The following is a 27,687-nucleotide window of genomic DNA, read 5'->3' as shown; positions in this document are numbered from 1 at the left end:
GTCTGGAGGACAGAGTAGGGTATCTTCCATGTGGGAGCTGAGAACTCTGGGGCCAGGTGGGAATGGCTTCCCTAGGGGATGAGGCTGCTCCAACTCAGGCTAGTCAGGTCCCTGCAGGGCCCCTGAGCTTTGAGCCTGAGATCTGTTGGGTGGTCTCATGGTGTACCTTCAGGGGCAGGTTACTCATCAGGGAAAAGAGGGCAGAGCTGGTGTGTCCTGGCATGGCGGACCCGTGTGCACGGACCTGGTGTGTCCTGGCATGGGGGAGCCATGTGCATGGAGCTCCAGTGTTGTTGCCCTCCTAGCTGAAGTTCAAGGTCGTGCTGAGAGAGGCCCACGGCTCCTTCTCCTCTGTGTCCTCACAGAACTCTTCCCTGTGGAAGGGTGCTGTGGGACGGGGGTGCTCTGGGAGGTTGGAGGCCACTCCTGGATAGGTGTGACCCATGGCCAGGAAGAGGGGTCAGCGTGTGCTGGACTGTGGAGGGGGAGCTCAGAGTGAGTGAGTGCCACCTGCCTTACCTCCCCGACTCCCTGTGGGACCCCTGGCAGCCCCCCTACCCAGGTCAGTGCCAACACAAGAACCCTCACAACAACCGTTTGGCCACTTTGGGAACAGCATGACCCTCTGAAATGGGACCCAGGCCTTTTCCTCTCGGAGTGGGGGTTAGGAACTGCTTGAGACCAGGGCTTGTGGACCCTGCAGTGTGGGGCTCAGACTGCACCTCGTTTCTCACATGGCGAGGAGGCCAAGGCCAGAGGTGGGATTTGGGTTGCAGGGCTCCCTTTTCTCCAACCCTTAGGAGAGTCAGCCTCCACTCCCCTGCCTCCCACTGCCCTGAGGCACCTTTTCTGTCCTCTCCTCTCTTTGACATGAGCCTGTGGGGGGTGCACATCCTTGGTGGCCTCAGTGGTGGTGGGTGCCTTCCCATGGCAGAAAGAAGTGCCCAGAGTCCTGGTTGGGGCATCTTCAGGAAGGTTGGGGGAGGTCTGCAGCCCATGTGCCAGGCCCCCAGGGGCCGTTTCAGGGCAGAGCGTTTCTTGCCCCCACCCTTCCTGCCCAGTCCACTTGCTCCCTCCCCCACCCCGCCTACTCCCTCCCTCCTCCCATGCGTGTCCCCTCCCCTGCCTTTCCACCCACCACCTCCACTTTTAGAACAAACCCCAAAGTCAGACAGTCTTTTATTTTGCTTTAATTGAAGAGTGCAAAAGGATTGGGGGGTGAGAAAGCTCGGGGTGGGGAAAGGTCTTCTCCCCGTTCAAAGCAGCAGTGTGGCTAGAGCCTGTCCGTGACTCGGCATGGTCCCCTGGGTGCCTGTGTGCCTTCTGGGACCCCCTCCCTTTATGGGGGGCCCCTGCACTGCCCAGTGTTCAGTGTTGGGAGGGGGAGGTGCCCCAAGGCTTGAAGGGACCCTCTTCGCCATGCAAGTCTGGTAAGTGGCACTGGTACGTCGGGATGCCCCAAAGAGCGGCTTTGTCCAGGTAAGTCCAGAGCTCAGGGCCAGAGGAAGGCGGGGTCAAGAAAGCTGAAGCAGATGTGGTGGGGGGGGCTTGCTTGCAGGGTGGGATGGGGGTGAGGGAGGCACCACATCATCAGATGTCGGGAGGTTGGGGGGATGGGGGTTGGGGGGCGGGGGCGGGAGCTCAGGGGAGCAGGAGCACTGGCGGTGGAGGTAGAAGAAGTCAGTGGAGCACCCGAGGTCAGTGTCCCAGGACGGCACAGGGTGGCCGTCGCCAGGCCGGGTGGGGGGCCCTGGCACCCGCTTGCTTGGCTGTGCCTGCTGTGCCTGCTTCTTCATCTGGCCGTGCGTCATGGGGTCACTTCCTGTTCGCCACTGCTTTCTCCCTCATGGATGTCACTCCTGGGCACGGGCTTGGGACCTGGAGAACTGAGAACTCCCAGTCCAGGGCTGATGCTGGGTCTCTGAGGACTGGATAGTCCGTTAGCACAGGTGGCATTGCTGGTTGATGAGTTGAAGAAGCTGTTGTCCTTCACAAGTGGGTTCCTCTTGGGTCAGGAGTGGCAGGAAGGGAAGCGAAGCAGGCTGAGGCACAGGGAGGCCAGGGGACATCAGGAGGCACTGGGGCGAGAAATAGAGGGGAGTCTTTGCTGGAGACGGGGAGGCGTCTTCAGTCGAGGTCAGCATCTTCGTCCTCGTCAGGCAGCTCTTCCAGCCTTGCCTCCTCCCTGGGTTGGCTCCCCCAGGCGGGGACTGGCAGGGCCTGCCTGTAGATCAGGGTCAGGAACTGGCTCAGGGCCCTGACCGCCTGCTCCCGGCTGAGCAGGTGCAGCTGGCCGTCTGCACTGCGGATGTGGAGCAGGCGGCTACTGAGGAATTCCAGGACCTGGGGATCCATGAGGTGGCGTGGGCGGGGTGGGTGGGAGGCTCCTGTGTGGCTGGGTGAGGCCTCCTGCACGTCGTTGTCCTGCTTGTCCTGCGAGGTGTCTTGCAGGCCGTCATGCAGGCCACACTGACGGTAACGTTGCAGGTCGTCTTGCAGGGCTTCTCGCAAGACGACATCCTCATCACCAACGACGTGCAGCTCCAGGTAGCGGTTCTCACGCAGGGCAGGGAGGCGGCCCTCCCAGGGGGTGACTCTGACACCGAAGAACTCACACAGCGTCATCCAGAACCCAGGGGTGAACTGCAGGCCTCGGTGGGTCTGGGAGTGCAGAGCATTTCGCTGCCAGCGGCCGGGACCCAGGAATAACTCGGCCAGCTCCCGGGCTGGGATGGTGTTTGCGCCCGCGAGAGCGGGCATCTGGGTGAGCAGCTGGGTGATGGCTGTCGTGATGCTACTGCCTGCGATGAGGGACGAATCCAGGATGAGTCGTAGGGAGCGCTGGGGCTGGGGCCGAGCCACCTGCATGGCGGGTGCCGGCAGCACCGAGAGGCACTGCCTCACCCGCAGTAGCACGAGGATGGCTGCCAGGGCTAGGATGTTCTTCCAGTACAGGAGGCCTCGGAAGAAGTGCAGAATGACGGCCCTGATCTGGGCCATGCTGAAGTGGGCGAGGAAGCTGTTGAGGATCTGGTCGATGGGTATTGTGGCCAGCAACTCTTGCTGTAGGGTCTGTTCGTTGGACTCATCCTGGTCTTCATTCTCTTCTTCCCCGGATTCTGTGGCTGGATCCCTGGGGAATCCCCTTGAGGTGAGCAGCAGGGTTTGCCTGGCTGCGGTGTTCCTCTGGAAGGCTCTCCTCCACCGGAGGTTTCTCACAGGTGGCAGCGCTCGGCCACCATCTTGTTCTGGCAGTTCCATGACGTCAAAGTTGAAGTGGGAGAAGAAGAAGACCCAATGCCCGGGGAGAAGTACGGTGAGCCTGTCATTATTCAGAGAGGCTAGATCCTCTGTGTTGAGAAGGATCATGATGGGCTCCTCGGTGTTCTCCAGGTAGCGGCACCACACCATGAAGGCAGCCCGTATTGGAAGAATCTTCATCTCCACTTGAGAGTACTCAACCTCGATAGGGGAGATGTTGCGGGAGTAGAAAGCACAGCAGGCTCTCTTGCCGGTTTGCTCGTCAATTTGGATCAGGGAGGCGTGCAGGGCCGTGCTGGTGACCCCGGTTTCCAAGTAGAATGGGTTCTGGGGCTTCGGGTGGTGGAGGAGGGGCGCCTTGCGGAAAGCCCTCTTGAGGCACTCGAAGGCCTCCTGCTCCTCGACTCCCCAGTAGAACTGGTCGGAGCTCAGCAGCTGCCGCACCAGGGGCTCTGCGATGATGCTGAAGCGCTCCACGAAGTGGCGGTAGGGGAAGACGAATTCGATGAAGTTTCTCAGAGATAGCCTGGAGCCAGGGGTAGGGTACCCTGTTATGATGGTCATGACGTTCTTGTTCAGTTTCACCCCTTTGGGGGTGACGACGAAGCCCAGGAATTCCACGGTTTGGCGGTGGAACTGGCTCTTGTCCAGGGAGCAGTAGACGTTGTGATGGCGGAAGCGGACCAGGACTTGGCGGACGTGGTGGAGGTGCTCCTCCTGACTCATTGAGTAGATCAGGACTTCCTGGCCATAAGAAAGCACAAGGAACCCTAGCATGTCCTTTAGGATGAAGTGAATCACGTTCTGAGGTATGATAGGGTCTGGGGAGAGCGCGAACGGCTGGTAGCTCTTCATCTCTTGAAGCTCCAAACCAAACGCTGCTTTCCACACATCTTCGGTGCCGTGCACGTTCACGCTTTCCTCCACAATGGTCCCACGCAGCTCCAGTTTTGTGAACCACGCGGCTCCGTGTAACTGGTCAAACAGTTCCGGAATCATCTGTATGTAGTCCTGTCTGTCGGTCAGCATGTCCTGCAGGTCCCAGTATTCCTCCTGTAGCCTGGCTCTTTCTTGCATCCTGGCACCCACAGGTTCCCAAGGCGCGGTGGAGGGACACTCGTAAAAGGTCTCGCTGTGATCACTGTCTCCAGCCTGCTGAAGCTCAGAGGGCTCTGATTCAGAAAGATCATCGGATCCGTCTGAGCTTGGCTGGTCGGAAGTCTCATCATCTGCTTCCTTCGGGTTAAACACGTCGGCCAGGTCTGAGTATGGGTGCGGCAATCCGGGTAGCAGGCTCATGCTGTGCCTCTCTAGGGCAATGCATGGCGGGGGCGGGCGAAAGCAGTTCTTCAGGCAGTAGGGAGAGTGGAAGGTGCAGCGGCCTTTGATCCAGTCGACTTCAGGGGCATGGACTCGGAGCCAGCGGATGCCTAGGACCACGGAGAAGTTCGGTGAAGGTACGATGTCAAATTCGATGGACTCCTGGTGGTTCTGGTGGATGCACACCAGGGGCTCCGTGTAGAGCCAGACAGGCTCGTTGCCAATCAGTGAGCCGTCCACGGATTGGACTGGCTGTGGGTAAGGCTTCTCGTAAAGCTCCACGTAGTGCTCCTGGGCGAACTTCTCATCCATGAAGTTGCCGTCAGCTCCTGAATCCACCAGGGCCTGAACGGCGATGCTGTGGTAGGGGTTTACTCTCACCATGAGCAGCAGGAAGAGGTGGGCGCGGTTGATGCCCGGATGGACTTCGCTGGGCAGCCAGCTGCTGACCATCCACCTCTCTGGAGCAGGTGAGTCGATCCAGGTCAGGTTCCGGGGGCGGGCCTCGGGGGGCAGCCTGAGCATGGCTCTTCTCTCTGCCAGCTTCTCTTCTATTTGCAGGATGAGCACAATCAGACTGTCTAGGGAATCCGGCTGAGGGACCCGGAATAGATAGTGCCTGATCTCCTCGTTGAGCCCCTGGCACAGGTGGGCCTGCAGGACTTCATCTGGCCAGCCCAAGATGGGTACCAGGCTCTGGAACTCATCGATGTACTCGGTGGCAGAGCGGCTGCCCTGCCTGATCGTGAACATGGCCTCTTCTGCCACACGCAGTGTCTGGCGGTACTCAAACACTTCTGACATGGCCTCCAGGAAGGCTGGGAAGTCTCCCATCAGGGGGCTGTTTTCCTGCAGTAGAGCTTTGGCCCATTCTAATGCCAAGCCGGAGAGGTGGTTGATGACATAGCCAACTCGCAGACGGTCGTTACAGAACATTCTTGGGTAGCTCTGTAAGGTCAGTTGGCAGAGTACGATAAACTCGTGAAATTCTCTGCGATCGCCAGAGAAGTGCTTTGGGGCGGGCAGTTGGCCTGCATTGATCCCTTTGATCAAGATCTCTTCTGCTACTCTCTGTTGCTCTTTGAGGTCTTGCATTCGGAAGTACAGCGAGATGATGGACCTCACCATGGCCATAAGTTCTGCGGTTGAGTGCTCAGTCTGGTTTTGCTCTTCTTGAGGAGTCTCCTCCCTTCCCGATTCCTTCAGGTCAGTGTGAGCCTCTTGCTCTTCTCGGGCTCCCGATGGGTTGACTGACGCTTCTTTCATCCTATCAGATGCTCCACTGAGTGGATCCCCCCTTGCCTGGTGTGAACCGTTGCATGACTCCTCCATGTCTTGGAGTAGGTCATTGGGTGGATCCTCTATTTCCTTACGTGGGCCACTGGATGGCTCCTCCATGTCTTGGAGTAGATCAGTGGGCAGCTCTTCCATTTCCTCGAGTGGGCCACTGGGTGGCTCTTTCTTTTCCTGGGCTGGGTTGCTGGCTGGCCCTGCCTCTCCCCGCACTCCACTGCCCGATGTCGCCTCGGTGGTGTTGGATGAGCCCTCGGAGGACTCCATTTGTTTTGATGATGGATTCTTATGCTCCATCATCGTCTCAAATGAGTCTTCAGAGGGTTCTATCATTTCGTCGGATGGAAAGGAGTGTATTCTGAAGATTGGTAAGGTTGTGATGGCGTCCAGTCAGTAGCTGGGACCGTGGAGATCAGAACCTGGTGGTGGAGGGGAAGTGGGGGATAAAGGCAGTAGTTTAGGATCTCATGAGGTGGCAGTGTCAGCGTCTCAAGGACAAATCAGATGCCCAACTAATCAGAGCAGAGAGAAATGGGGGAAAGCCTTCTATCCAAGCCCGCCTCCTTGGCTGGTCACTTGGGGCGCCCCGAGGGAGGGAAGATCTGTCAACCCCTGACCTGCCTTCCGGGTTTATTTAGTCTGCCTGTCCTGTCCATTTCTTCCATAGATGTGAGCCCATAAACTCTGTGGAGTGACCGGCTGGGAGCAGCCACCGTGGCAGGTGGACATCTGGCAGTGTGCACAGGCTGCTCCATTTCACCCTGGCACATGCACCTGGTCAATCCTCTTTTCCTGCTTTGGTCACCTGAGAATTACAGAGGTCACATCTCAGCACCATCCAAAGCCACCCCTGGCAGGCTCATGGCTCTGGAGCAAGCCCAGCTGCCTTGGTTGTGGGGTGGGAATCTCTAGCAAAGATGCCTACTGTTTCACCAGTGCAGTGGAAGAGGAGAAAATGGGCACTTGGTCACTGTCCCATCAGTTGGGTCAGCAGCCCCAAATAGCTCTTATTTCCTTCCCCATGTTCAAAATAGAAATTTCAAGGGGTGTGTATAGGTCTGGGTTCTTTTTTTTTCATAAAGTTTATAACATACCTACTATGTGCTAGATAATTGCGTATTTGTTACTTGATTCCAACTCAGACTTGTGGCCAATTTCTCTTTCTTGATTTGGTCTCCTTCCAATGCTACGTTCTCCTGAGCTCTGAGCTGTTGAGGAGATCTTCAAATAATCTTCTCTTCCTACAATCTCCACTCTCCCAGGACTGACCTCTTTGTGAGGCTTCTGGAACTTCACACATCTGGCCTCAATTTCACCAATGCAAGCATGTCTGCATGCCTTCCCAATCTTATCCTTCCAGGTCCCCTTCTTCACTCCAGTAGGGCTGGTCTCCTCATTCTAGCAAATATCATTTTCTCTCTGTTGCTGGTTGGGCCCTCCCAACAGAGACATGTATCTGGCAGAGTTGGGACATTGAATGTGGGGGCTGGGGGGAGCGTGTGACATCTTTGGAATCTGACGGTCTCAGAGTGGATTTTTGGAAATCTAGTGTTGGGTGATTTCAATGGGCTGAGACAGAATTGAAAGAAAATGTCTTGGTTGGGGTTATTTGCATATTTCTTCTCTGCTGGGGCAGAGCAAATTGAGCTTTGATTATCTGATAGATTAGCTGTACAGTTACTGCTCTTTATACGTTTAACACCTTTTGTTACTTCACAGTTTTCTTCTAAGCCACTGGACCCATCTGTAAAAAAAACCATGCGTTCCCCCTTACATGAAACTCATTGGCTAAAATCCAAGCTTTCCAACAGGATACAAAATTCAGATCTGCTGTTTCTCAAAATTATGTACACCCTTGTTAGCATGACACTTAAATTTGATCATGCAGTCTTTCTGATTAAAGCCTTCCACTGTTTATTTACTGTCTGCAATATTAAATCCAAACCTTCTAGCATAAACATATCTGACATGTAAACTCACCAAAACTATTCTCTGGCTAAAATGGAAGGGCCTTAATATAAGATTCTTATTTTGTCAGTCCTCAAGGTAGAGATGACATGTTTTAAAAGCACAGTATACAAATTAGCATGGTATAAGAATTATAAGGATCATCATCATCATCATCATCATCACTGCAGCAATATATATACAGCACATTGCATAATGTAACTCATTTCCTCTCCATAAAAGTCCTCTGAGGTATGCATTATTACTGTAAAATTCCAAACCTCTAATATAAAATTCTAATTGAAATACAAAATGTAACTAAGTAATTCATCTGCAGACTCATCTATCAAGAATGAAAATCTCAGCATGTCTCTCACTTAAAACTCTTTATTGGTGAAAATTTAAATTTCTTAGCAAGATGATTTAAAAACTAGATTATGCACTCTCTTAATATAAAGTCTTCACTCCTTAACATATTTACAAATTCGACCATATGAATGATTAAATCCTTCAATGTTCCTGCCTTCAGCTCAAAATCTAATATCCTTGGCATGTTAGAAAAATCTTAATACTTCTTAACATCAAAGTTTAAACTGTTAGCAAGATGAATAAAGGTCATCTCATAATTTCTCTATTTAACACATACAAAAATTCATTTTTATTGCCTGTAAAGTTTCAACCACTTAGCATAAAATAAAAATTTTCACTATGTAATTTACTTGCTCACTGATCAATACGAACCCCCAAATCTCATCAGGTCACTCCTAAAACCCTTTACTGGCTTAATTCTAAACCTCCTCACATGATATAAAATTCTGATCATGTCATTCCTCAAAATAAAAAGGTCACACTCCCTTGCAAGATACACGAATTTGCTCTTGTAACTTCTGCTTAAAGCTTTATTCTATCTCTTAATCACCTATGAGATAAGGTCTAATTATTTTTAGCATAGAACAATACATTTTACTATAAAATTTCTCTGACTACCCAAGACAAAATTTCTGCCATGTTACTGCCTTAAAAATCTCTTAATGGGCCACGTGCGGTGGCTCACAGCTGTAATCCCAGCACTTTGGGAGGCCAAGGCAGGTGGATCACTTGAAGTCAGGGGTTCAAGGCCAGCCTGGCCAACATGGTAAAATCCCATCTCTACTAAAAATACAAAAATTAGCTGGGAATAGTAGCTCATGCCTGTAATCCTAGCTACTTGGAGGCTGAGGTGGGAGAATCGCTTGAACCTGGGAGGTTGCAGTCAGCCGAGATTGTGCCACTGCACTCCGGCCTGGGCAACAGAGGGAGACTCCCTCTCAAAAAAAAAAAAAAAAAAAAAAAAATTCTCTTAATGGCTGAAGTCCAAATTCCTTAGCATGCCATAAAAATGTAATCCTGTCATCCCTCAAAATAGTGTCCAAACTTCTTAGCATGCTATGTAAATTTAATCATATAACTTCTTTTTATAAAAACATGCTCTGTCTATAAATGACCTGTCTCCTCAACATGGAGTCCAGCCTGGGTGCCCTCGTGCCTCGGGGATGCCTCTGCTTAGGAGTGTTCCCATGCTTATTCATTATCTGGTTCATCAAATCCAGACACCTTAACTTAAAATATGTTTACAATCCAATTCCTCTGGAGACAAAACTCTCATCAATTTACTCCTTAAAACTCTTTACTGGCTGACATCCAAACGCCTCTGCATAAGATTTCAACAATGAGCTCAATGAGCTCATCCCCCACCCCTTCCAAATACAACACTTGAATGCTTTCAACTCTCATGTAAAATCACATCTCCTTAGCATATGAGCAAAATCTGATCCTATCATCTTTATCACAGAGATCGTGTCTCTTAGTTGCGCCAAAATGCACTTGTTTGAGCATGTAACTTCTCAACTTAAAACTTCTCGAAGTTTCTTCATTGCCTGTAACATAAAGTCCCAACTACTTAACGCAAAATGCAACATTTTACCATGTAATTTCTCTCAGGATGGTCTGTTAAAAAACCCCAAATCTCATCCTGTTACTGCTTTCAGCCCTTTATTGGATTAAATCCAAAATTATTAACATGATATAAAAATTTGATCATGTCATCCCTTAAAATAAAATTCACACTTCCTAGGATAATATATAAAATTTGATCTTATAATTCCTCTTAATTGTAAATGGAAGTCAAAATTCTTAGCATAAAATGTGAATTTTATTTTGTAATTCACTGCATACTATTTATCAAACATAAAAAACTCACCAGGCCACTCTGTTAGAAAGATTTATTGGCTAAATCAAATTCCTAGGCATGTGCAAAAATCTAATCATGTTGGAGCCTCAAAATAAATTCCAAATTTCTTTTCATATTCACAATATTGATCATTTAACTTCTCTGATTAAAATCTTTCAATTTTGGTGTCAACATTAATCACACCTCCTAGGCAAGCTCTGTGGGTTGAAATTGGCACTCTCCCAAGACTGAAAGTCAAAATGTTTGCACATGATTGTTAAATTGGTGGCCGTTACTTTTCTTTTACAATTTCCAGTGTTTCCTTGTTACTTGTAATGTGAATCCCAAAGCAGTTACCCGTAAAATAGATTTTATCATGTTTTTCTGCATACTTATCTCCCACAAGCAAGAGTCTCATCATCACATTTCTTAAAACCCTTTGGCAAAAATCCAGACTCCTTAGCATGATATAAAACTTTGATCCTGTCATCCCTTAAAACAAAGTCCAGATTTCTTCCCAGGAAACTCAAATTATGAAACTCTTGCTTAAAATCTTAACGTGTTTTCATCACGACAAAAAGCCTCACTATCTTACAAGGCACCCACTTTTAATCATGGCACTCCTAGCTTCAAACCTGTCAGGTTTCATGTCCTCAACATAAAATCTAAATGCCTGAGCATGAAATGAAAATTGGACCAAGTATTTCTTATGTTGAAAATCTTTAGATTGCTCTTCTTTACTTAAACTATAAAGCTGAAGTTCTTTTCGCATGAAACCAGACCTTTTCACCATCTACACTTTCCGGCTCCCATTTCCTGTTCCTCATGCTCTGACAAGACTGAGTTTCCCATTCTCCAACCTCCAAACGCATTTCGATTTTATTGTCCCCAAATGTTTCATTTCTTTGTTTTTTTCTTAACCAAGTCCCTCTGCCCATAATTAATTAATTCATACAGCAGCATGTCCTGATTCTTTTTCTGGGCTAGGCATGGTGCTTGATACCCGATGGAGGGAAATGGAGGCAGACCCACCTTGCAGGTCATCACTAGGAAGGAGATGTGACTCATGTCCTGGAGACGAATACTCCCCTGGAGGTGAGTGAGGGGCCTTGGAAGCAGGGCGAGGGGATTCCCTCCACACCTGCTGAGCATCTGCCTCTCTGGGAGGGCTTTGGGCATTGTCAAGGCCTGTCGGGCCTCCAAATTCTGGCTTTAGATGGGCACTCTGGGATTGCCATCTGGTTTCAACTGCCTACCAGCCGGCCTGCCAAAGTCTGGGCCCTACCTCTTCTCTGGGCTTTGCAGAAATCATATTCTCAGTCCTTCAAATGTGGCTCAATACGTGTTGTTCTCAAATCTCATGACAATTTCTTTAAGAAATATCTATTGATTTGAAAATTCCCACCTTATTTAAAAAAAAAAAAAGAAGCCCAGCATATAATGCACCTGGTTTGGGGTCAGAATTGCCTTTGAGGTCTTCGAGTGGGACCCTCTCCCCCCCCAACACTCAGAGACAGACGCCCCAGCCTCACCACCTTCAGTGCCCAGAGCCTCGGTCGGGTCAGCTCCTTGCTTGCCTCTGAGCCAGTGGCCCATTGGGTCAGGGCTGCCAACGTGTGTCTATGAAGGGTTGGGTGTGGGGGGGCCATGGGGGGGACAAATCCCTCAGCAAATACCTCTCTCTGTCAGCTCGCCTGTACAGTAAAGGAAATCTGATTTTAAAAATAGAGCTTGGAAGAGGAGATGAGAGGATATTTAGGAGCAGAGTTGAGCCTGGGGCGGGGGGCCGGGGTGGAGGAATTAGGGGAGAGGTGAGGACAGGGGAGGAGGGTGGGAGGCTGGGGGGCTGAGGAGGAAGGTGAAGCTGGTGAGGAGCAGGGAGGCTGTGAGGATGGAAAGGGGAGTAAGGGAGATGTGGGTTCTCTGGAATGCTGGCCACGCCCCCTCTCCTAGCCTCCAGAAATTAGCCCAGTCACACCTGGGGCCCCTGGTTCTCTGGGTGGCCAGGATGGGTGTCAGGTGAAGATCCTTGTCCATCTTGGCCTCCGTGTAGGTGGTGCTCAGAGCTCCTTGGGTTTGAGGATCATAGCTACTGGGTCTTGGGGTGGAGTAGCCTCAAAATGAATACCCCTAGCAGCTCCCTCTGCTGCCTGGCCTGCTCGGGCTTCCTGTGGATGGAAGGCATAGCGTCATGGTGAGGGTGGGCGTGCAAGGATCCTGGGAGGGTTTGTTATTATTTATTGATTATTATTATTATTTATTTTCTTGAACTCATGTCAAGGTTAAAATGTGTCCATGGCAGCTTAAGGCTTGGAAGCCTTCCTGATTTCCCTGGTATGAACAAGCGTCAAGGATGGCTCATTCGGTGGGAGTGGGTGAGGAGGCTGGTGAGATTCCTGGGAGCTTCCTGAGGGCCTCATGAGGAGCTTGGGTTGGGTCCCGGGGGTCCCAGTGGACTGTGGAGTCTGCTGGGGCTGCTGGCCTGGCATAGCTTACATTGGAGTCCTTCCCCCTGGGACCCTTCAGTTTTGTGCAGCCCTAACTGTGGCTACAGATGACTTGAGCCTTACAGGGTGGGAGGCTGCTGGCATCTCGGCCCAGGGCAGCCCAGTCTCGGACATTCCCTCTCTTCCCCTATGGTCTGGACCAAGGTCCTTGAACGCCAGGCCCCATGGGCCTCAGACTTCATCATAATGATGGGGAAACTGAGTCTTTGGAAGGAGGAACAGGGAGTTACAGTAGAACTAGGCTGTCTCCAGGGTGTGTCTAAATCCCAAACCACCCAGCAGGCTAGGGGTCTTCTGTAGAGGGACCCCCAGCCCCTCACCTTGCTAAGCCACTGAGGTGACAGGCAGTGCCTGGGCCCAGCAGCACTCCTGCCGCGGTGTCCCTGCCCCCTCCACGCTTGACTGGCAGCTCCAGGGGGCAGCTGGATCACTCTGCCCAGAATAACCCTGGGAAGGGGCGTGTGCCGCCTGCGGGAGGGGCTGTGCGAGGGGTAACGGGTGAGCTTGTCCTTGTCTTGCCCAAATCAGCAGGGCCAATCAGCTGCTCCTGAGGCTGATCTTGCCTTTCAAGGCAAGTGGGCAGGGACAGGCCTGCACAAGCCTCCTAGCCTAGATGGGCACTGACTGTCAACGTGACCTTCCTCTCCCAGGTCCTCAGTTTCCCCATGTCTACAGGGAGGGTTTGAGCAGTGGTCTTCTCGATGTGCTCCTGTAGCTCTGGGGTTCCTGAGAGGTGCCTGTGGGGGGCCCTGGGAAACAGTAATGAGAGGAGGTGGCTGGCCCAACAGGTGGAGCTCAGGGACACCCATCGCTGCCTTAGTTCCACCAGCTGCTCCTATAAATTGGGGTCATCATATTGTTTCATTTAAACAGAGGTTGCCAAATCTGAGCAATGGTTGAAAGCACAGACCATGTGGTCTCTTCTAATGGCTTGTCTTGATTTTCTAACCTGGGCTGGGAGGGGTGTAAGAGTGGAACCTGCTTGTCTCTCTATTCTGAGCGAGAGTAGAGAGCAGGTTCTCTCTACTCTCGCTGCATGGAGGAGCCCAGGTGGCTGCAGGCCTAAGAGTGTGGCTGTTCTTAGAGCAGGAAGATGAAGACTTCAAGGCAAACAGGGAGGGCCCCACCTCGGGGCCTGGTGGAACTAGAATGAGGGCAGGAGGCAGATGAGAGGCTGGCTAACCTGGCAGAACCTCAGTTTCTCAACTTGCAGAAAGGTAGGAGCACCTCCTTCCCAGGGAAGACGGGTGTGTGAAGCTCTTTGTTAACTGTAAATGCTATGGACAAGTCAGGGATAGCTACTGTCATTAGAATTCTTACAATTATTACTTCCAGAACACCCACTGTAATCGGAACGGTGAAGGTTTGGACAGCATTTCATGCATGGTGTCAAGTTTAATTTTCCCATTAACCCCACAAGGGGACGATGCCCTGCTTGGAGAGTGAGTAAACTAGAGTCCAGCGGGGTGAAGCGGCTGCTCTGGAGCCATGATTATCAGCGACAATGGTGCATGGACCCGGGGCACAAGACCTTCCCCGGGAGGGGCAGGCTGATGACTGGAGTTGGTGAGGGGTACGTGCGGAAGACGGAATGTGACCCAGAAAGGGATGGTTAGATACATTCTAATGAGTCTCTGAGTACCTGCTCTGTGTCAGGCATGATTCTAGCCACTCACCCCTAAAACTGACTTTGCTGCTAACGACTTGGGGGATGTGCCGCTGTCTTACAGAGTTAAGCTGGGATTTGGAGGTTGAGGTGCTGGCACAAGGCCCCGGAGAGACAGAGGCAGGGTTTAAAGCCAGGTTTCTCCTTTCTCCCCTGGTAGACGGTGAGGGCAGGAGCAGATGCCCAGAGTGGGTTTGGCAGTTGCCATTTGGGGACCTGTCGGGACCTTCAGGGCCAGATATGCCATCTTCATTCCATGGTGTGGATACTGCCAGCCTCGTGGCCTGGGGGGCATCCAGACCACAAGAGTGGGGGTCTCACTGTCTGCCTCCATCTCCCACAAAGGTGCTTGCTGTCATTCCCAACTCATTCTAGCTTATTTGGTGTTGGAGGAGGGACAGGACAGCTGGCCCAGGACCTGCTAATTATAGCTGCTCAAGTATTTGAATAGAGGCCTTGAGTACTCACCACCATGTTATGTTTTTTGCTTACAGACAAATGAACCCTTTAACCCTTGTCCTGAGTGCCAGCCCATCCCATTCACTGCCCCACCTCCCCTGCCTGCCCACCCGATCCCTGGGGGAGGTCGACATGGGACCTCTGCCCCACATCTTACCTTGATGTGGGCTGCAAGTGTTCAAGTGGATCTCCTCCCGTCCTGTGCCACTTGATCCTTGCTGCTCACTAAAAAGTTATTGAATACATTTGTTTCTTTAATTATGAAAGTCCAGTCTTTTTGATATGCATACATTTTCTACAATAGCAACCACAGTGCACACACACAGTCTTCCCGCCTGCTCTGCTTGTGTTCCTTTCTGTTGTGAGCTTCTTTTTTCCATGTGGCTACGTTGGGGGCCTCCGTGATGCTTCCTGAGTGCTTACTATGTGCCAAGCGCTGCTTTCAGCATTTTACAGGTTTTCACTCTTTCAATCCTTCTAAGAAGCTGTGAGGGCCTTCCTTTTATAATCCCCATTTTTCAGAAGAGGAATCCGAGGCCCTGGGACATACATCCACCCACCCGGGCCCATGCTAACTTTAATAACCTGGACTGGGCAAGGACTAAGTCCAGTCAGAGCGTCAGCCTCACTGGCATCCTCGCTGGCCATGGCCCTGCAGCCTTGCTCTTCAGCTCCTGGAAGCCTCCTGCCCTTGGTGGATGCCCATTTTGCTCTCTAGCAAATGGATAGAAAAGTTTATGTGAGTCTGGCTGGGTGGGGTGGCTCACACCTGTAATACAGCACCTTGGGTGGCCGAGGCAGGCAAATCATTTGAGGTCAGGAGTTTGAGACCAGACTGGCTGACATGGTGAAACCTTGTTTCTACTAAAAATACAAAAATTAGCTGGGTGTGGTGGCATGCGCCTGTAATCCCAGCTACTTGGGAGGCTGAGGTAGGAGAATTACTTGAATCTGAGAGATGGAGGCTGCAGTGAGCCGAGCTCATGCCACTGGGCTCCAGTCTGGGCAACAGAGTGAAACTCTGTCTCAAAAACAAAAACCAAAAAAAAAAAAAAAAGAAAAAAAAAAGAAAAAAATGTGTATTTGAGTCTGGACCCTGGCCTCTGTTGGATTCTGAGTAAATCTTAATTTAGCTTCCGGAGCTGCAACTCCTTCCTCCTGACCTCGCCACCTGCATGCGCCATTCTAAGTGGCTGCGCCCCAGGCTGGTCATCCTTTCCACCTTGGGTCCCCATACACTGTGACCCCATGGGGTTTTTGTCCTGCTCCCTCATATTAATCTGCACTGGTGATTCCTTTGTCCCGTCCTTCCCTCGGAATACAGTAGGGCTGCTGGCAGCAGGTGAGGCCTGGGACAATGGCTCAGAGAGGCAAGATGCCATTTGGACGTGCCAACGAGTGACCAGTTTCTCTTCTCGCCCTCCCAGGTGGTGTGAAGGGGAGATGGCTGCTTTCTCCTGGGAAGGGAGCAGATGCCTGGCCCACGACCAAATCAAAAGGTCTGAAAAACTATATTGCTTGTCCGAATGTGTAAATTTCAACAATTTGCAAATTTGTAGATTCTTTAGAATTGAACTAACTCAAGCCCTTCATTCTGCAGCTGAGGCTCACTGCCCCCAGTGGGCAGTGGGTCCGGGGGTTTCTGAGGCCAGGGCATGGCCCAGTCCTGCTGCCCCCAGGATGGCACCTGGCTTGGAGGGGTGAGGGGTCCTGTTAGTCTGACTTTGAAGAAGACCAGCCTTCCAGACTCGCTTGGTGCCCTGCCAGGTATGTGCACTCTTCTCTCTTCCACCCGATAGTCCCTATTGGGAGACGGGGTCTGAGAGGAGTCAGGGTCATATAACCTTAACACAGTATATTATCCAAAAACCCAGTAACCCTGTAACTCTTGTTTGTCTGCTATGTGAAACCAAGGGTGGTGTTAAAGTTTATCACCATGATATACAGATGTGCATGGGGGCATCTGGGACGGGGCTCAGGGGGTCTACCTGGAGGTCAGAGAGGCCAGGGTCTGCTTAGGGGAGATGGATGACTGTGGGGGTCAGATAGGGCAAGCTCTGCTTAGGGGAGATGGATGACTGTGGACGTGTGGCTATAAATCATCTTCCCCGTCTTACATAGGATGGGGATGCAACTTTCAAGAGTTGCCTTGATCGATACCTTAAAGGAAATAAAACAGAAAACGCTTGGCACATAGTAGATGCTCAACACATGTAGAAAAGGCACCTATTTTAGGTGGATCTGCCCCCAGATGGCCCTTTTGCAAGCCCTTCTCATTTTTTGGAATCCAAAGGGATGATGTGGGGAGCCGGGTTGGGGTGGAGGGGAAGGGCGACGTGAGGTTGCAGAGGGCATTTTCTTGAGGCAATGGCATATCTTTCATTGGCATTGGCTGGGTTTATGTGGACTTTGAGAGGAGTGGAATGTCTCCAATTGGGGCTACCCCAGCCTGTAGGTAACCTGGATACGCCAATTGGATGCAGGTAACCTCAGTCTGGGCACTGCATTTTTTTTTACCATAAAAATATTTCATATTTGCTGGGTGTGGTGGCTCACGCTTATAATCCCAGGACTTTGGGAGGCCGAGGCGAGTGGATCACCTGAGGCCAGGAGTTTGAGACTAGCCTGGCCAACATGGTGAGACCCTGTCTCTACAAAAATACAAAAAATTAGCTGGGCGTGGTGGCACATGCCTGTAGTTCCAGCTACTCAGGAGACTGAGGCATGAGAATAGCTTGAACCCGGGAGGCAGAGGTTGCAGTAAGCCGAGATCACACCATTGCATTCCAGCCTGGGTGACAGAGCAAGACTCCGTCTCAAAAAAAAAAAAATTATATTTGCAAAACTATGGCAATCACCTCAAGGTTTTCACAGGAACCAAACCCAGTCTAAAATAAAATGCTAGGTAATAAATAGTGGAGCCTTACATGCAGGAAAGGTGATTAAGAGCGAGGCATGCAGGCCGAGGGCTGCTTAACCTGTCTCAGATTTCTTCTGCACAAAGTAATGGTTGAAAATAGGTCTCTGCCTGGCAGAGGGGAAAGAAGTTCTCAAAGGCCTCTGTCTGCATTAGCTCAGCGAGAGGGGAGACATTTAACCGATTAACCAATTACTGATCTGTGCGGATGGAGACTGAGCAGGATGAGGGTGTCAACTGACTGGGTGTAAAGTGGGCTTAGTTTTGTCTTCTTGATGTCTGGGAGCCTCAGTGCCTTTCTATGTAGATGGGAGTATGCTTGTCACATCCTTGTCGCACGTGTAAACCTGTGCCTGTTTGAGGATTCTGAGAGCCTATGATGGCTGCAAGGGGCCTGAAGCTTAGTGTGTAAGCAGGAGCTGGGGACAGAGGGGCTTCTGATGGGAGTCGGGGTGCCTCCCCTGGATGTGGGGGTGGGCTAGGGTGGGCAAGGTTCCTTCCCGTTCTCCTGCAGCTGCCAGTTAGAAATGCCAGTGCCCTTTAGCCACAGTCCCTCTAGGTTAGAGTCGGGAGGAAACATGCGTGTGTTTTGCACAGGAATCAAGCTGTCAAGGGGCACGGTGAGGCCCCAGCTTCTTACCAGCAAGCCTGCTCAGCTATGAATGTGAGTCGCCAGGCCGCAGCTCTCTAGAGGTCCGTGTCCCCACTGCCTGGCCCTATCTCGTGTCACATTCCCCCGAGGTCTCATTCCACTGGGCTAATCTCCAAGAACACCGGCGAGGGCATTGGCTTTTGGGTCCTCTTAAAGACCAAAAAGTAAAGCGCTCCCCCGTGGGTGCTGGGCAGCTTGGCAGGGATTTGGGACTGTGGGTGGTGAAATCACAGCCTTGGGCACACACCTGCTGGCCCCATGTCAGTGACAGGCTGCTTGGAGGCTTGGGACTCCAGTGAGAGCATATAGATGTTTCTTAAAAAAGACATTTGTGATAAAATAAATCCCCTGTGTCTGCAGAACTTGCTCTGGGCATATGTACCCACTCCCAATCCGTCAGCAAACATACTCTTTGCTTTGTATTTGTAAAAACAGAAACAAAAACAAAAACTACCCACAAGTGAACAAACAAATTAAATCCCCCTCACACAAAATGTTTATTCTAATTATGCAAGAAATAGATTGATAATTAATACATGCATTAGTAAAAATCAACGACTGCAGATGAAGCCATCTTTAATGCCTCCCTCCATCCCTCCCCACCACCCCCCAGCAAATTAACTGCTCTTCTCAGTTTCAGGCATCTGGTTCCAGATATTTTTTCCGTGCATTTGCATATGTCGATAAATATACCTCTAAAATCTATGACTTTATTTTTTACATAAACTATATCATAGTGTACATTTCCTCTCGCAGCAGCTCATGTTTCTTCAAGAGTCTGCTTAGAGATAATAAAGATCAACACTATTCCTTATAACAACACCTCAGTATCCTGTGAGCTGTACACACCAGAGTTTATTTAACCACCTTGCTGCTGGTATGAAAGCCTCAGGTCCTTTACCCTGGTGGGGGTGAATTGTGGCAGCAGGTGTAAGTAATTGCTGAGATATGGGTTTGGGGAGTGGGCTCACGAGTGTTTATGACATTATTATAAATGAATATATGAGTGCATAAATTAGCAAAATAAAAGGCGGCCTTTCTGGACCAATGATGAGACAGTGTTTATGAACAAAAGATCATGATTAATCCAGTTCTGCACAAAATACTGAGGTCCATTAGAAGACAATAGGTCTCGGCTGGTTCATTCCTTTTAAGAGCTGTTTAATATTCCATGGTATGTATGCACCATTGTTGATTACACTCTTTTCTGCTGTTGAAAATCTCAGCTGAAAGTGCTCTGGGGGAGGAGAATGTGCAGATAGAAGCTTTGGTCACAGTCCTAGCCTTCGGGGTGGGTCACAGATTCATAGGTGTTCATTAAATTATCTTTTAAAAAAGAATACATAAAATAAAAATGGTCCTTACGCAGATAAGTGAGGAAGCGTGTCACAAATTGAGGTTTTAATTAATAGATTCTGCTCAACTGATGCCCGATAAAAGAGATCTAAGCTGTTTGCCTTTTTTTTGTTACCAACGACACTGCAGTGAGCATTCTTGCAGCTAAATCTGTAAACACATCCTCGACTGTTCCTTTTCCCCAGCTTCTTAGAGATGGGGTGGTGGGTTAAATTGTTTGCAAAAGTTTATTTTCACTGAGTGATCTTTCTAACATGGCGTTTTGACCTTGTTACTGTCTTGCTTTAAAGCCTCCATCTGACTTCCTGGAGCTTCCGGGATGGGGTCCAAAAAATAAGGCCTTATCCTGGCATGGAAGACCCTTTAGGGTCTGGCTTGGAACTCGCCAGCCTCAGCCCCTCCCCACTGCCGTTTCCCTGCTAGGCGCGCCTCATCCCCACGGGGCTACCTGTTCCTCAGCGGGCTCCCTGCTTCTTACGCTTCGCCTGGCCATGCCTTTTCAGCCAGCTTCTCTCCGGCCTTAAAGAGCAGACTTGAAATATCCCTGCTGGGGAGCCCAAAGTTAGATGTGCCCCCCAAAATACTGTGTTCAAAAATCCTGGCCCTGGAATTGGGATGCCTCATTGACATTTTTTTCCCAGTTAAAGGGAAAGTTTTGCATTTTTCTAGAATTAATAAAACTAGCCAACTGTTAATCACTCCCCTTCCTTTGTCCCTTTCTAGAAGCCCTGGGCTCCCCCCAGTGTTGCCTGGATCTGACTTTGCCTCAGTGAAAACCACCTCGAATTCTTTCTTGCACCGATAGGCAGATGGGCAGTGTCAGAGGATCGTGTCATCTGCCCTGTGGCACTGGGTAAGTCTGCAGTGTTGTAAAGCTGCAAACACCCGTCTGGGTGGGGCTCAGACTGGCACCCCCAACTGCCCCAGCCTGCGCTATACCAAGTTCCCCTGATGCCTGCCTTGTGCAGGGCCCCAGAACCCAGGGTCATGGGGTCCATGGTGCAGGAGTAGCATCTCAGTGTTGTGAGTTCTGGGGATGAGGTTTGGGATATGGTTACAGCTTGGAAATGGCTGATTGCCATTATGGCTCCTTCTTGCCAGAGGTAAACGGGTCTGGTCCCAGAATAGGAGGAGGACACATGATGACTGGAGTAACGATGAGGGGCTCTGGGGAAGGACAGGGCTCAGGGTGAGTGCTTGGACCTTTGGGACAGAGTCATATTCTAGAAAGAGCACAGGCTTTGGGGGAGAGGGGCTATGAGGCCAAGGCAGCATCCCCCAGGGGAGCTCGTCAGGAGTAATAGGAGCCACTGGCAGTGTTCTGGGCTTTTGGTCCCTTTTTTTCTCTCCCAGGGGAGGGGAGAAGGAGGCATTGCAGGAAGCCAGCCACCCTGAGCACAGACCCAGCTACAGAATAGACTTGAGTTGCGTGTCCTTGGCAAATCCCCAAGTGTTTCTGTGCCTTGGTTTCCTGATATTAAAAAAAAAAAAGACTCATAATCTCTCTCACACAGGGCTATTGAGATCTCAATGAGGAAATAACGCAAATAAATCATCCAGCACAGTAGCCAACACGCAGTACCCGGCAAAACTCGGTAGCTCTCCCCATCTTACCCTGCCACGAAATGCTTAACCCCCTCCCTGAGACAGGCAGCCGCTCCCTTTCAGGGCAGGGAGACCCAACAGAGGAAAACAAAAACGCCAGAGAGAGCATGACGGGGAAATAAAAGCTGACACTTGCCCCCGTCCCAGACACCTTCCCAGGGAAAGGTGTGCTTTCTGCAACACCTGGGGGCCAGGGAAGGGGCTGCCCTACCACTTTTAATCGGGCTTTCCCGAAAAGTTTGCTGAGAGTTTATCTTTATGTAAATAACATATAAAAAGTCAGACTTCTCCTCAGGCAGATTTTTCGAGGCTCATATTTTATAGACTTTGGCAAGGGTCGCTCGGAAGGAACAGTGGTTACAGTCTCCAGAGGTTCTTAATTCCTGGAAAAACTTCTGGCCAAACCTGACTTCTCCTAAATTTCACAGAAAATTCTCCCTGGGCTGGGCTCAGGCTAAATGAGCTTTTTGTGTGTTGGTACAGCCTTACCTAGTGGAAGTATGACTTGCACGTTGCCTTTTACACAAAAGGGAACCTCCTCGGCCACTGTGAACAAAGGCTCCACTCTCCGAAATTTTTGATTTGTTTACTCAGGAGCGTGAGCCTGGTCGGCCACATGTCTGACACTGGGGCTATTTCTCTGCGGTCGTATGTAGAGCTGTCCAGGTCTCTGCAATTTAACCCTGTGCTTCATGCCAGAAACCCATTTCCTAACTTCCTCAAGCACAGTGCAAGGGAGCTAGAGCAAAAAGGAGTATAGGGGAAGTGTCCCCTCTGTGTCCGGCAGGGACTAAAGAGCTTGCTACCCTGTAACTTCTGCCTCTAAATAGGGATTTGGGTTGGTAACTTTTTACATCTACACCAAAGCCCTCCAGAACCCTTTCTGCACCACCAGCTATCCTGAGCCAGAAATCCCTGTTCACAGAATTTCCCATGTGGGTGCCTCTTGTTCTGCACCCTGCATTGTGCCCCCTTCCCCATTTATGTCACACATGTAAACGTCACTCTCCCAAACATTTTCACACCTGCAGCTTCAAATCAACCCTTTAATAGGTTAAAACAACAGCACCAACAAAAACCAACAGAAACAGAGGCTCCGAGAAACAGTTTTTCCCGAAGGGTTTGCAGTGCCTAACTGAGCTGCCAGGGCAGTCTGTCTGTCTGCTAGCCAGGAAGGCAAACCAGCCTGCGTGCTCCACCTGCAACACGATGCTGCCCCCCCACGGCGGGTCGGAGCAGCTGTGGCAACCCCAGGGCTGACAGATTGGGTTGTCAGGAGCAGGACAATGAGGCGGCAGTGAGGACGGGCTCCATTATTGAATGACTCTGTCCTCCTTGAAATTTTTCTGCCCCATGGAAGTGCATCTCTGCCCCTGAGGACCTTGGGCATTTCACAGACAAGGAGCCCTGGCTGGCCTTGCAGTCGTCCCCCATATGCACACACGCACACACACACACATGTGCACACACACTCACATGCTGAGTGCCTGCACTGGGAACAAAGGCAAGAAAACTCCTTTAGAAACTGCAAAACAGAGGCTTGTCTAGCAGAGGTCCCCTAATAAAGGCTGTGTCTACCCACAGTTCCTGGGAACTGAACCCCTGTGAATGGGCCAGGAGAGACAGCTCCTGACTCCAGTGTGGGCTGCATTCATCAGCAGGCAGGCCCCCTAGCTCGGTCACTGTGTGAGGAGCTTTCATGAGTCCCCAGAACATCTAAGTCACAGGCTGGCAGCTGGCTGCATCTGTGGTTGCTGCTCAGCCTCCAGATAAGGGCCCCTCAACCTGCCAGACCCCCTTGCTCCTTCCACTCACTCTGCCAGCCTGTTGCCCCAGAGAGGACACAGGCCAGCCTCTGTGGGCCCAGGAGCCAGAGCAGGTGCTTGGCCACTCTAGGTGTTCTGGCCCTCAAGAGGGGAGTTGGCTGTAGGATAGTCCCCACTTCTCCCCACCAGCCCCAGGCACTCACCCCCATTCTCTGCTCCTCTCCCTCATTGCCTTATTGGGACAGAGGCACCCCGCCAACCATCTCTGTGCCTTTGCCATTTAGCCCAGGGCAAGCTACTTGGGAGAGGCCAAATGGTCTCACACTGACCCCTGCCTGGTCCCCTCTGGCTGCCTCGCTCACTTGCCCGCTCGCCTGCTCAGGAGTTGATGCTGTAGGAGCTTCTCAAAGGCCTAAACATGTGGGCCACCAGCCTGGGCAGGAAACCATGCTGCAGCCTCATCAGCCAAGCACCGGCCTGCCTCTCTCCCCTCGGATGCCTCCTGTAACAGGGAGCTCCCTCTCTCCCCAAGCAGCCTGCTCAGGGCTCGCACACAGAGCTGCTTTGCGGAGCCCTCCCCTGTCTTTTGCATCTGCCTCCTCGGCTGTGCGGCAGCCTCCTTGCCCCCTCTGCCCTCCGATCTCTGCAGGCTGCAGGCTCCCTCTCTTTTCAGTCATCTCCTTTCTGTGCTGAATGGCAAAACCCCCACCAATGGTGGGAACAGGTTTGGGGGCCTCTACACCTGTCCTAACACCTCTGTCTCTGCTCCTTTAGACCTGGGACAAAGCCCTTTGCCCTGCTGTTCTGCTAAAAGCCCAGGGGAGGGCGTGGTGCTCCCCTCCTGGGGCCAGCTGCTCCGTGTCTATCTGTTCAGTGGCTTCTAAGCCCTCTCGGGTTTTCTATGGCCCCTTTTCCAGTTGCCAGGGAGAACGCTCTTTATGCAGCCCCCTGCCTTTTCTGCAGGAGCTGCTGGCCTCCCAGCCAGCCCTGGTCAGCCCTGCAGTAGCAGCAGCAGCAGTAGGCAGCTGCGGCAGGGCTGGGGGCTCCTGAGCCAGACAGACCGGCTTGACTCCCTGCTCTCTCTAGCTGCGAGACAATTCCCTTTACTTTCCAGAGTCTCAGCTTTTCCCCTGTGAAATGGAGATGAGAGTTTCTCCGTCACCAGCTTGAAGTAAGGACTAAATGAGATAAGTGTAGGCTTGCACACATCAGACACTTCATAAATGCTTGTGGAGTAGACGGTGGGACCCAGGGAGGGAGAGAGGTATGTAACAAGTGTCGCAAGAGAGAAAACAGCCTGGGCTTTCAAGACCCCGCTCCCAATACAAACGGGAACCTCTCCTGGCGGAGTCCCCTCTGCTGGCTTAATCGCACAAATCAAGTCAGCTGGAGGCAGCCCCTGGCCTGCGGAACTCACAGTAGATACAGCAGGCAGCAGAAATGACATGCAGAGCCCACATCTGCATTTAATAGACCGAGAATTTGCATCGTATATAACAGCACGAGGGGTAAAGCATAAAGGCATAAAGGAACATTTTCCCCGGTGGCTTCCTTGAAGGGCCAGCTTAGACAGGGAGGGATCTGGGGAGGAGAAACCCAGTGGGGTCCAGGCATCCCATAGACTATGGGATAGACATCCATCCATGCACTCATTCTCCAAGCCACCGCAGTGTACCTACCTTCCCGGGGCCCAGTCCCAAGCGTGAGGCTGGGAATGAAGTGATGCCGGTGGCTTCCTGTCCTCGAAGCTCAGTCGGTCTGGTGGGGGAAACAAACAGGGAATAAGTCACTGGAAATCGAGGTGATCAAGAGGGGATGCAGGCATGGAGATTTATGAAGCCCCATCTTGGAGCCAAGTCCCGAACTGGGCTGTCTGCAAAGAACTCACCCGGGCAATAACCCTGCACACTGGTCTCATGAGCCCCATTAGATTGATGAGGAAACTGAGGCACAGAAAGGCAAAGTCCTGTACTCACCGTCTCTCAGCTGGTGTGAGGCTGGGCCAGGATGGAACCCCAGACTATCTGAGGCTCCCCACCACACCCTGCTGCTGAAGGCTGCTCAGCGAGGCTGTGCCGAGTGCTGGGGGGGTGTGGGTGGGCAGGGGACGGATTGATTAGTTATAAGCACCTCCCAGCGGTGCTTGAGATCCCAGCTCCTCTGTGGCCCAATCCGTTTGAAGGGCAGATTCAAAATTAGGTGGTAGCACCTATGGGCAGAGGCTTATGAAAATGGCATTATTAACCTGATGTGGAGAGGGCCCTGCCTGTCTGCAAGTAGATTGCAGATAGAGACGGAGGGGGCTGGGCTTGTTTGTGTGGACAGTGAGTTAGAGAGGACGGAGAACATCCAGGGGCCCTCCAGGGCTTCCGGACGGGGAGAACCAGATCTGGAGGGATTGGGGCTGGACAAGTGGGAGGGGGAAGAGGGGGCACGTCTTAAGGGCGCCCCAGCACCTCAGGGAAATACCCCAGGCTGGCCTTGCAGGAGGATCTCCAGCCTTGACTCTGACACAGACAGGGACTATGGCCCTCCCCGCACCTCGGTTTCCCATCTGTGAGATAAGAGATGGAAACCAAACATCATTTCGAGAAAAAACCCCATTCCCACCACCTTCCTGGCCCCCCTCTTCCCCTACCACCACAATCACGGTTGCCAGACACCTGTCTGCTTGTCAGAGCAATATTCAACAGGAGAGTTCCTTCGGTTCCTTCCTGGAGGGAGAAGGGAGAGGTATGGACGACAGGCAGAGGGGAGGGGAGAGGTGCCCCCGACTCAGAGAGGCCGCTGAACAGAGTTCTGCATCGGGTAGGAGTTGGGCCACCGAAGATTTGTGCCAACTCACGGTGCGGTGGAATCAGTCTGAATTCTTCAGACACCAGCCAAGAGTCTGTGGCGCCCCCACGTGCCACAAGGGGGCTGCCTGGGCCACATTTTTGAGCCCGAAAAGTGAGGAGGGGGACAGTGAAGAGGAACTGGCGGTTTTGCTCTGGCAGCGGCGCTTTTAACTGCGACAGATGCGTGCGGCGGGGGAGCCGGCCGGCAGTGCCGGGGCTGGGGGCTGCTGGGCGGGGGTGGCCGGGGCTGGGGGGCGGGGGCTGCAGGTTGCGCCCCTCCCTCACAGACGGCTGCGCTGCAATGCAGCAGGCTGCGGGAGCTGTCCCGGGAGCTGTCCTGTCCGGTGGCCGGCTTTCCAAAGTGGGGAATGAGAGATGAGGGAGGGAGCACTTCCAGGCGCTGCGTGGTGGCCAGGCGCCCAGGAAGCCGAGGGGCCCGAGACTCTGCAGCGGGGCCAGAAAGAGAGGAGTAGGGGAGGAGGCCAGGCGTGGTGGGTGGACCAGGGGGTAGAGGAAGGTGGGTGTGGACCTGGGGTCGGGCGCCAGTCAGCTTGCAGCCTATGAAGGACGGAAAGGAGGGCTACAGAGATACGGGGAAGAGTGGGGCTGAGGATAGCCAGAGCGGCTTGGCACACAGTTTTAGGGTAAAAGCATCAACTCTTATCTTTCCAAAAGAAATAAAAAAGCCTCCCCCCCCCCAAAAAAAAGAAGAAAGAAAAAAAAAAAGAGAAAAAGGCATTTGAAAGCTAGACAGCTGAATCCTTCCCAGCATGACTGAGCCCGCTGCTCCAGGGTCTTCCTTCAAAGCATGTCTAATGGGAGACAGCATTGTCCCAGTAACCAAGCTGGGACCGGAGTCCCAGGGAAGGGCTCATCAGGTGGCCGCTCTGCCTTAAAGAGTGGTACCTTCAGGCCCTTTTCCAGTCAGGGAAGGGCCTGGGGGTCAGGGAGAGAGCTGGAGGACTTGGGGAGGCAGGGGCTGGGAGGGAGAGTGGGGGAGAGGAGCGCTGGGAGGTGCAGGAAGGTCTCTGGGCAGCTGGTGGGTGTCTTGTTCTGCAGCACTCTGCACCCTGGTACATCGTCCTCGGTCCACCCAACGTGGAATGATTCTCTTCCCTCTGGATACAGCCCCTCTAGCTCCCTTTTCACTTTGAGGCGTTTGCCCCCTGCAAATCAGTTCCCTGCTATCCTGAAAGATTTCTCTCATACCCCAGGCCCCTCTGTTCTTTTAAATGGCACCCTCCACACCCAGCCCTTCATCTCCTGCACTGTATTTTCACTTGTTGATTTAAAAATCCGTTTATTATGGGACATTTCAAACAACATAAAATTAGAGAAAATAGTACGTATTTTTACAGTTCACTCAATTTTCATATTGCCATCACCCGGAAATGGATGCCATCAAACCCTCGCCCTCTTATTTTGTCTAACCCCTAAACTGTGCCTCTACCCCCACTCCCCAGCCCCTACCCCTGGACTATTTCAAAGCAAATTTCAGACACCATATTGTTTCCTCTGAGCATTTTTTAGTTTGTATCTCTAAATAAGCTTTTCTTTCTTAAAAATATACCACAATACCATTATTACAGTTAAAAATAACATTTCCTTAATATTATCCAACATCTACGCAGCATTCAGATATTCTTGATTGACTCATAAATTTCTTTTACAGTTGACTTGGTCAAGTCAGTGTTCAAACTATCTCCTGCCCTTTCAAGAGGATCTGGGGCTCTAGAAGGTAAGTATGGCTACAAGTTTAGGGGTTGAATATCTGCCTGGACCTTAAATGAGAAACTCAACCTCAGCAAACCTCAGTGTTCTCACTGAAAATGGAGCAAGTTCTGGATCTCTCCTTGGGTCATTGAGAGGGTTAGAGCATTAACCCCTGAAGC

The 27,687-nt window shown here is 51.5% G+C and overlaps 1 protein-coding gene, 1 long non-coding RNA gene and 1 other non-coding gene across 3 annotated transcripts; 2 read left to right on the top strand and 1 right to left on the bottom strand.

Moving 5' to 3' along the window:
- Positions 1-1,118: 1,118 nt before the first annotated feature.
- On the bottom strand, positions 1,119-25,052 carry RTL1 (retrotransposon Gag like 1). Its single transcript, XM_033191305.1, has 4 exons — positions 24,935-25,052; positions 24,638-24,716; positions 14,820-14,887; positions 1,119-6,293 (listed from the first exon to the last, which is right to left on the bottom strand). Exon 4 carries the CDS (start codon positions 6,205-6,207, stop codon positions 2,128-2,130), a length of 4,080 nt encoding a protein of 1,359 aa, XP_033047196.1. The 5' UTR covers positions 6,208-6,293; positions 14,820-14,887; positions 24,638-24,716; positions 24,935-25,052; the 3' UTR covers positions 1,119-2,127.
- Positions 16,161-27,687, top strand: LOC117071378. The gene is made up of 3 exons (XR_004432272.1): positions 16,161-16,429; positions 20,311-20,440; positions 27,468-27,687. It is a non-coding gene; the product is annotated as an uncharacterized LOC117071378 (long non-coding RNA).
- On the top strand, positions 19,272-19,348 carry LOC117071917. The gene has a single exon (XR_004432640.1). It is a non-coding gene; the product is annotated as a small nucleolar RNA SNORD112 (small nucleolar RNA).

This window comes from Trachypithecus francoisi, unplaced genomic scaffold, assembly GCF_009764315.1.
Source record: "Trachypithecus francoisi isolate TF-2019V2 unplaced genomic scaffold, Tfra_2.0 Lachesis_group3, whole genome shotgun sequence".
Taxonomy (NCBI): domain Eukaryota; kingdom Metazoa; phylum Chordata; class Mammalia; order Primates; family Cercopithecidae; genus Trachypithecus; species Trachypithecus francoisi.
This window is presented reverse-complemented; position numbering and strand designations above follow the sequence as displayed.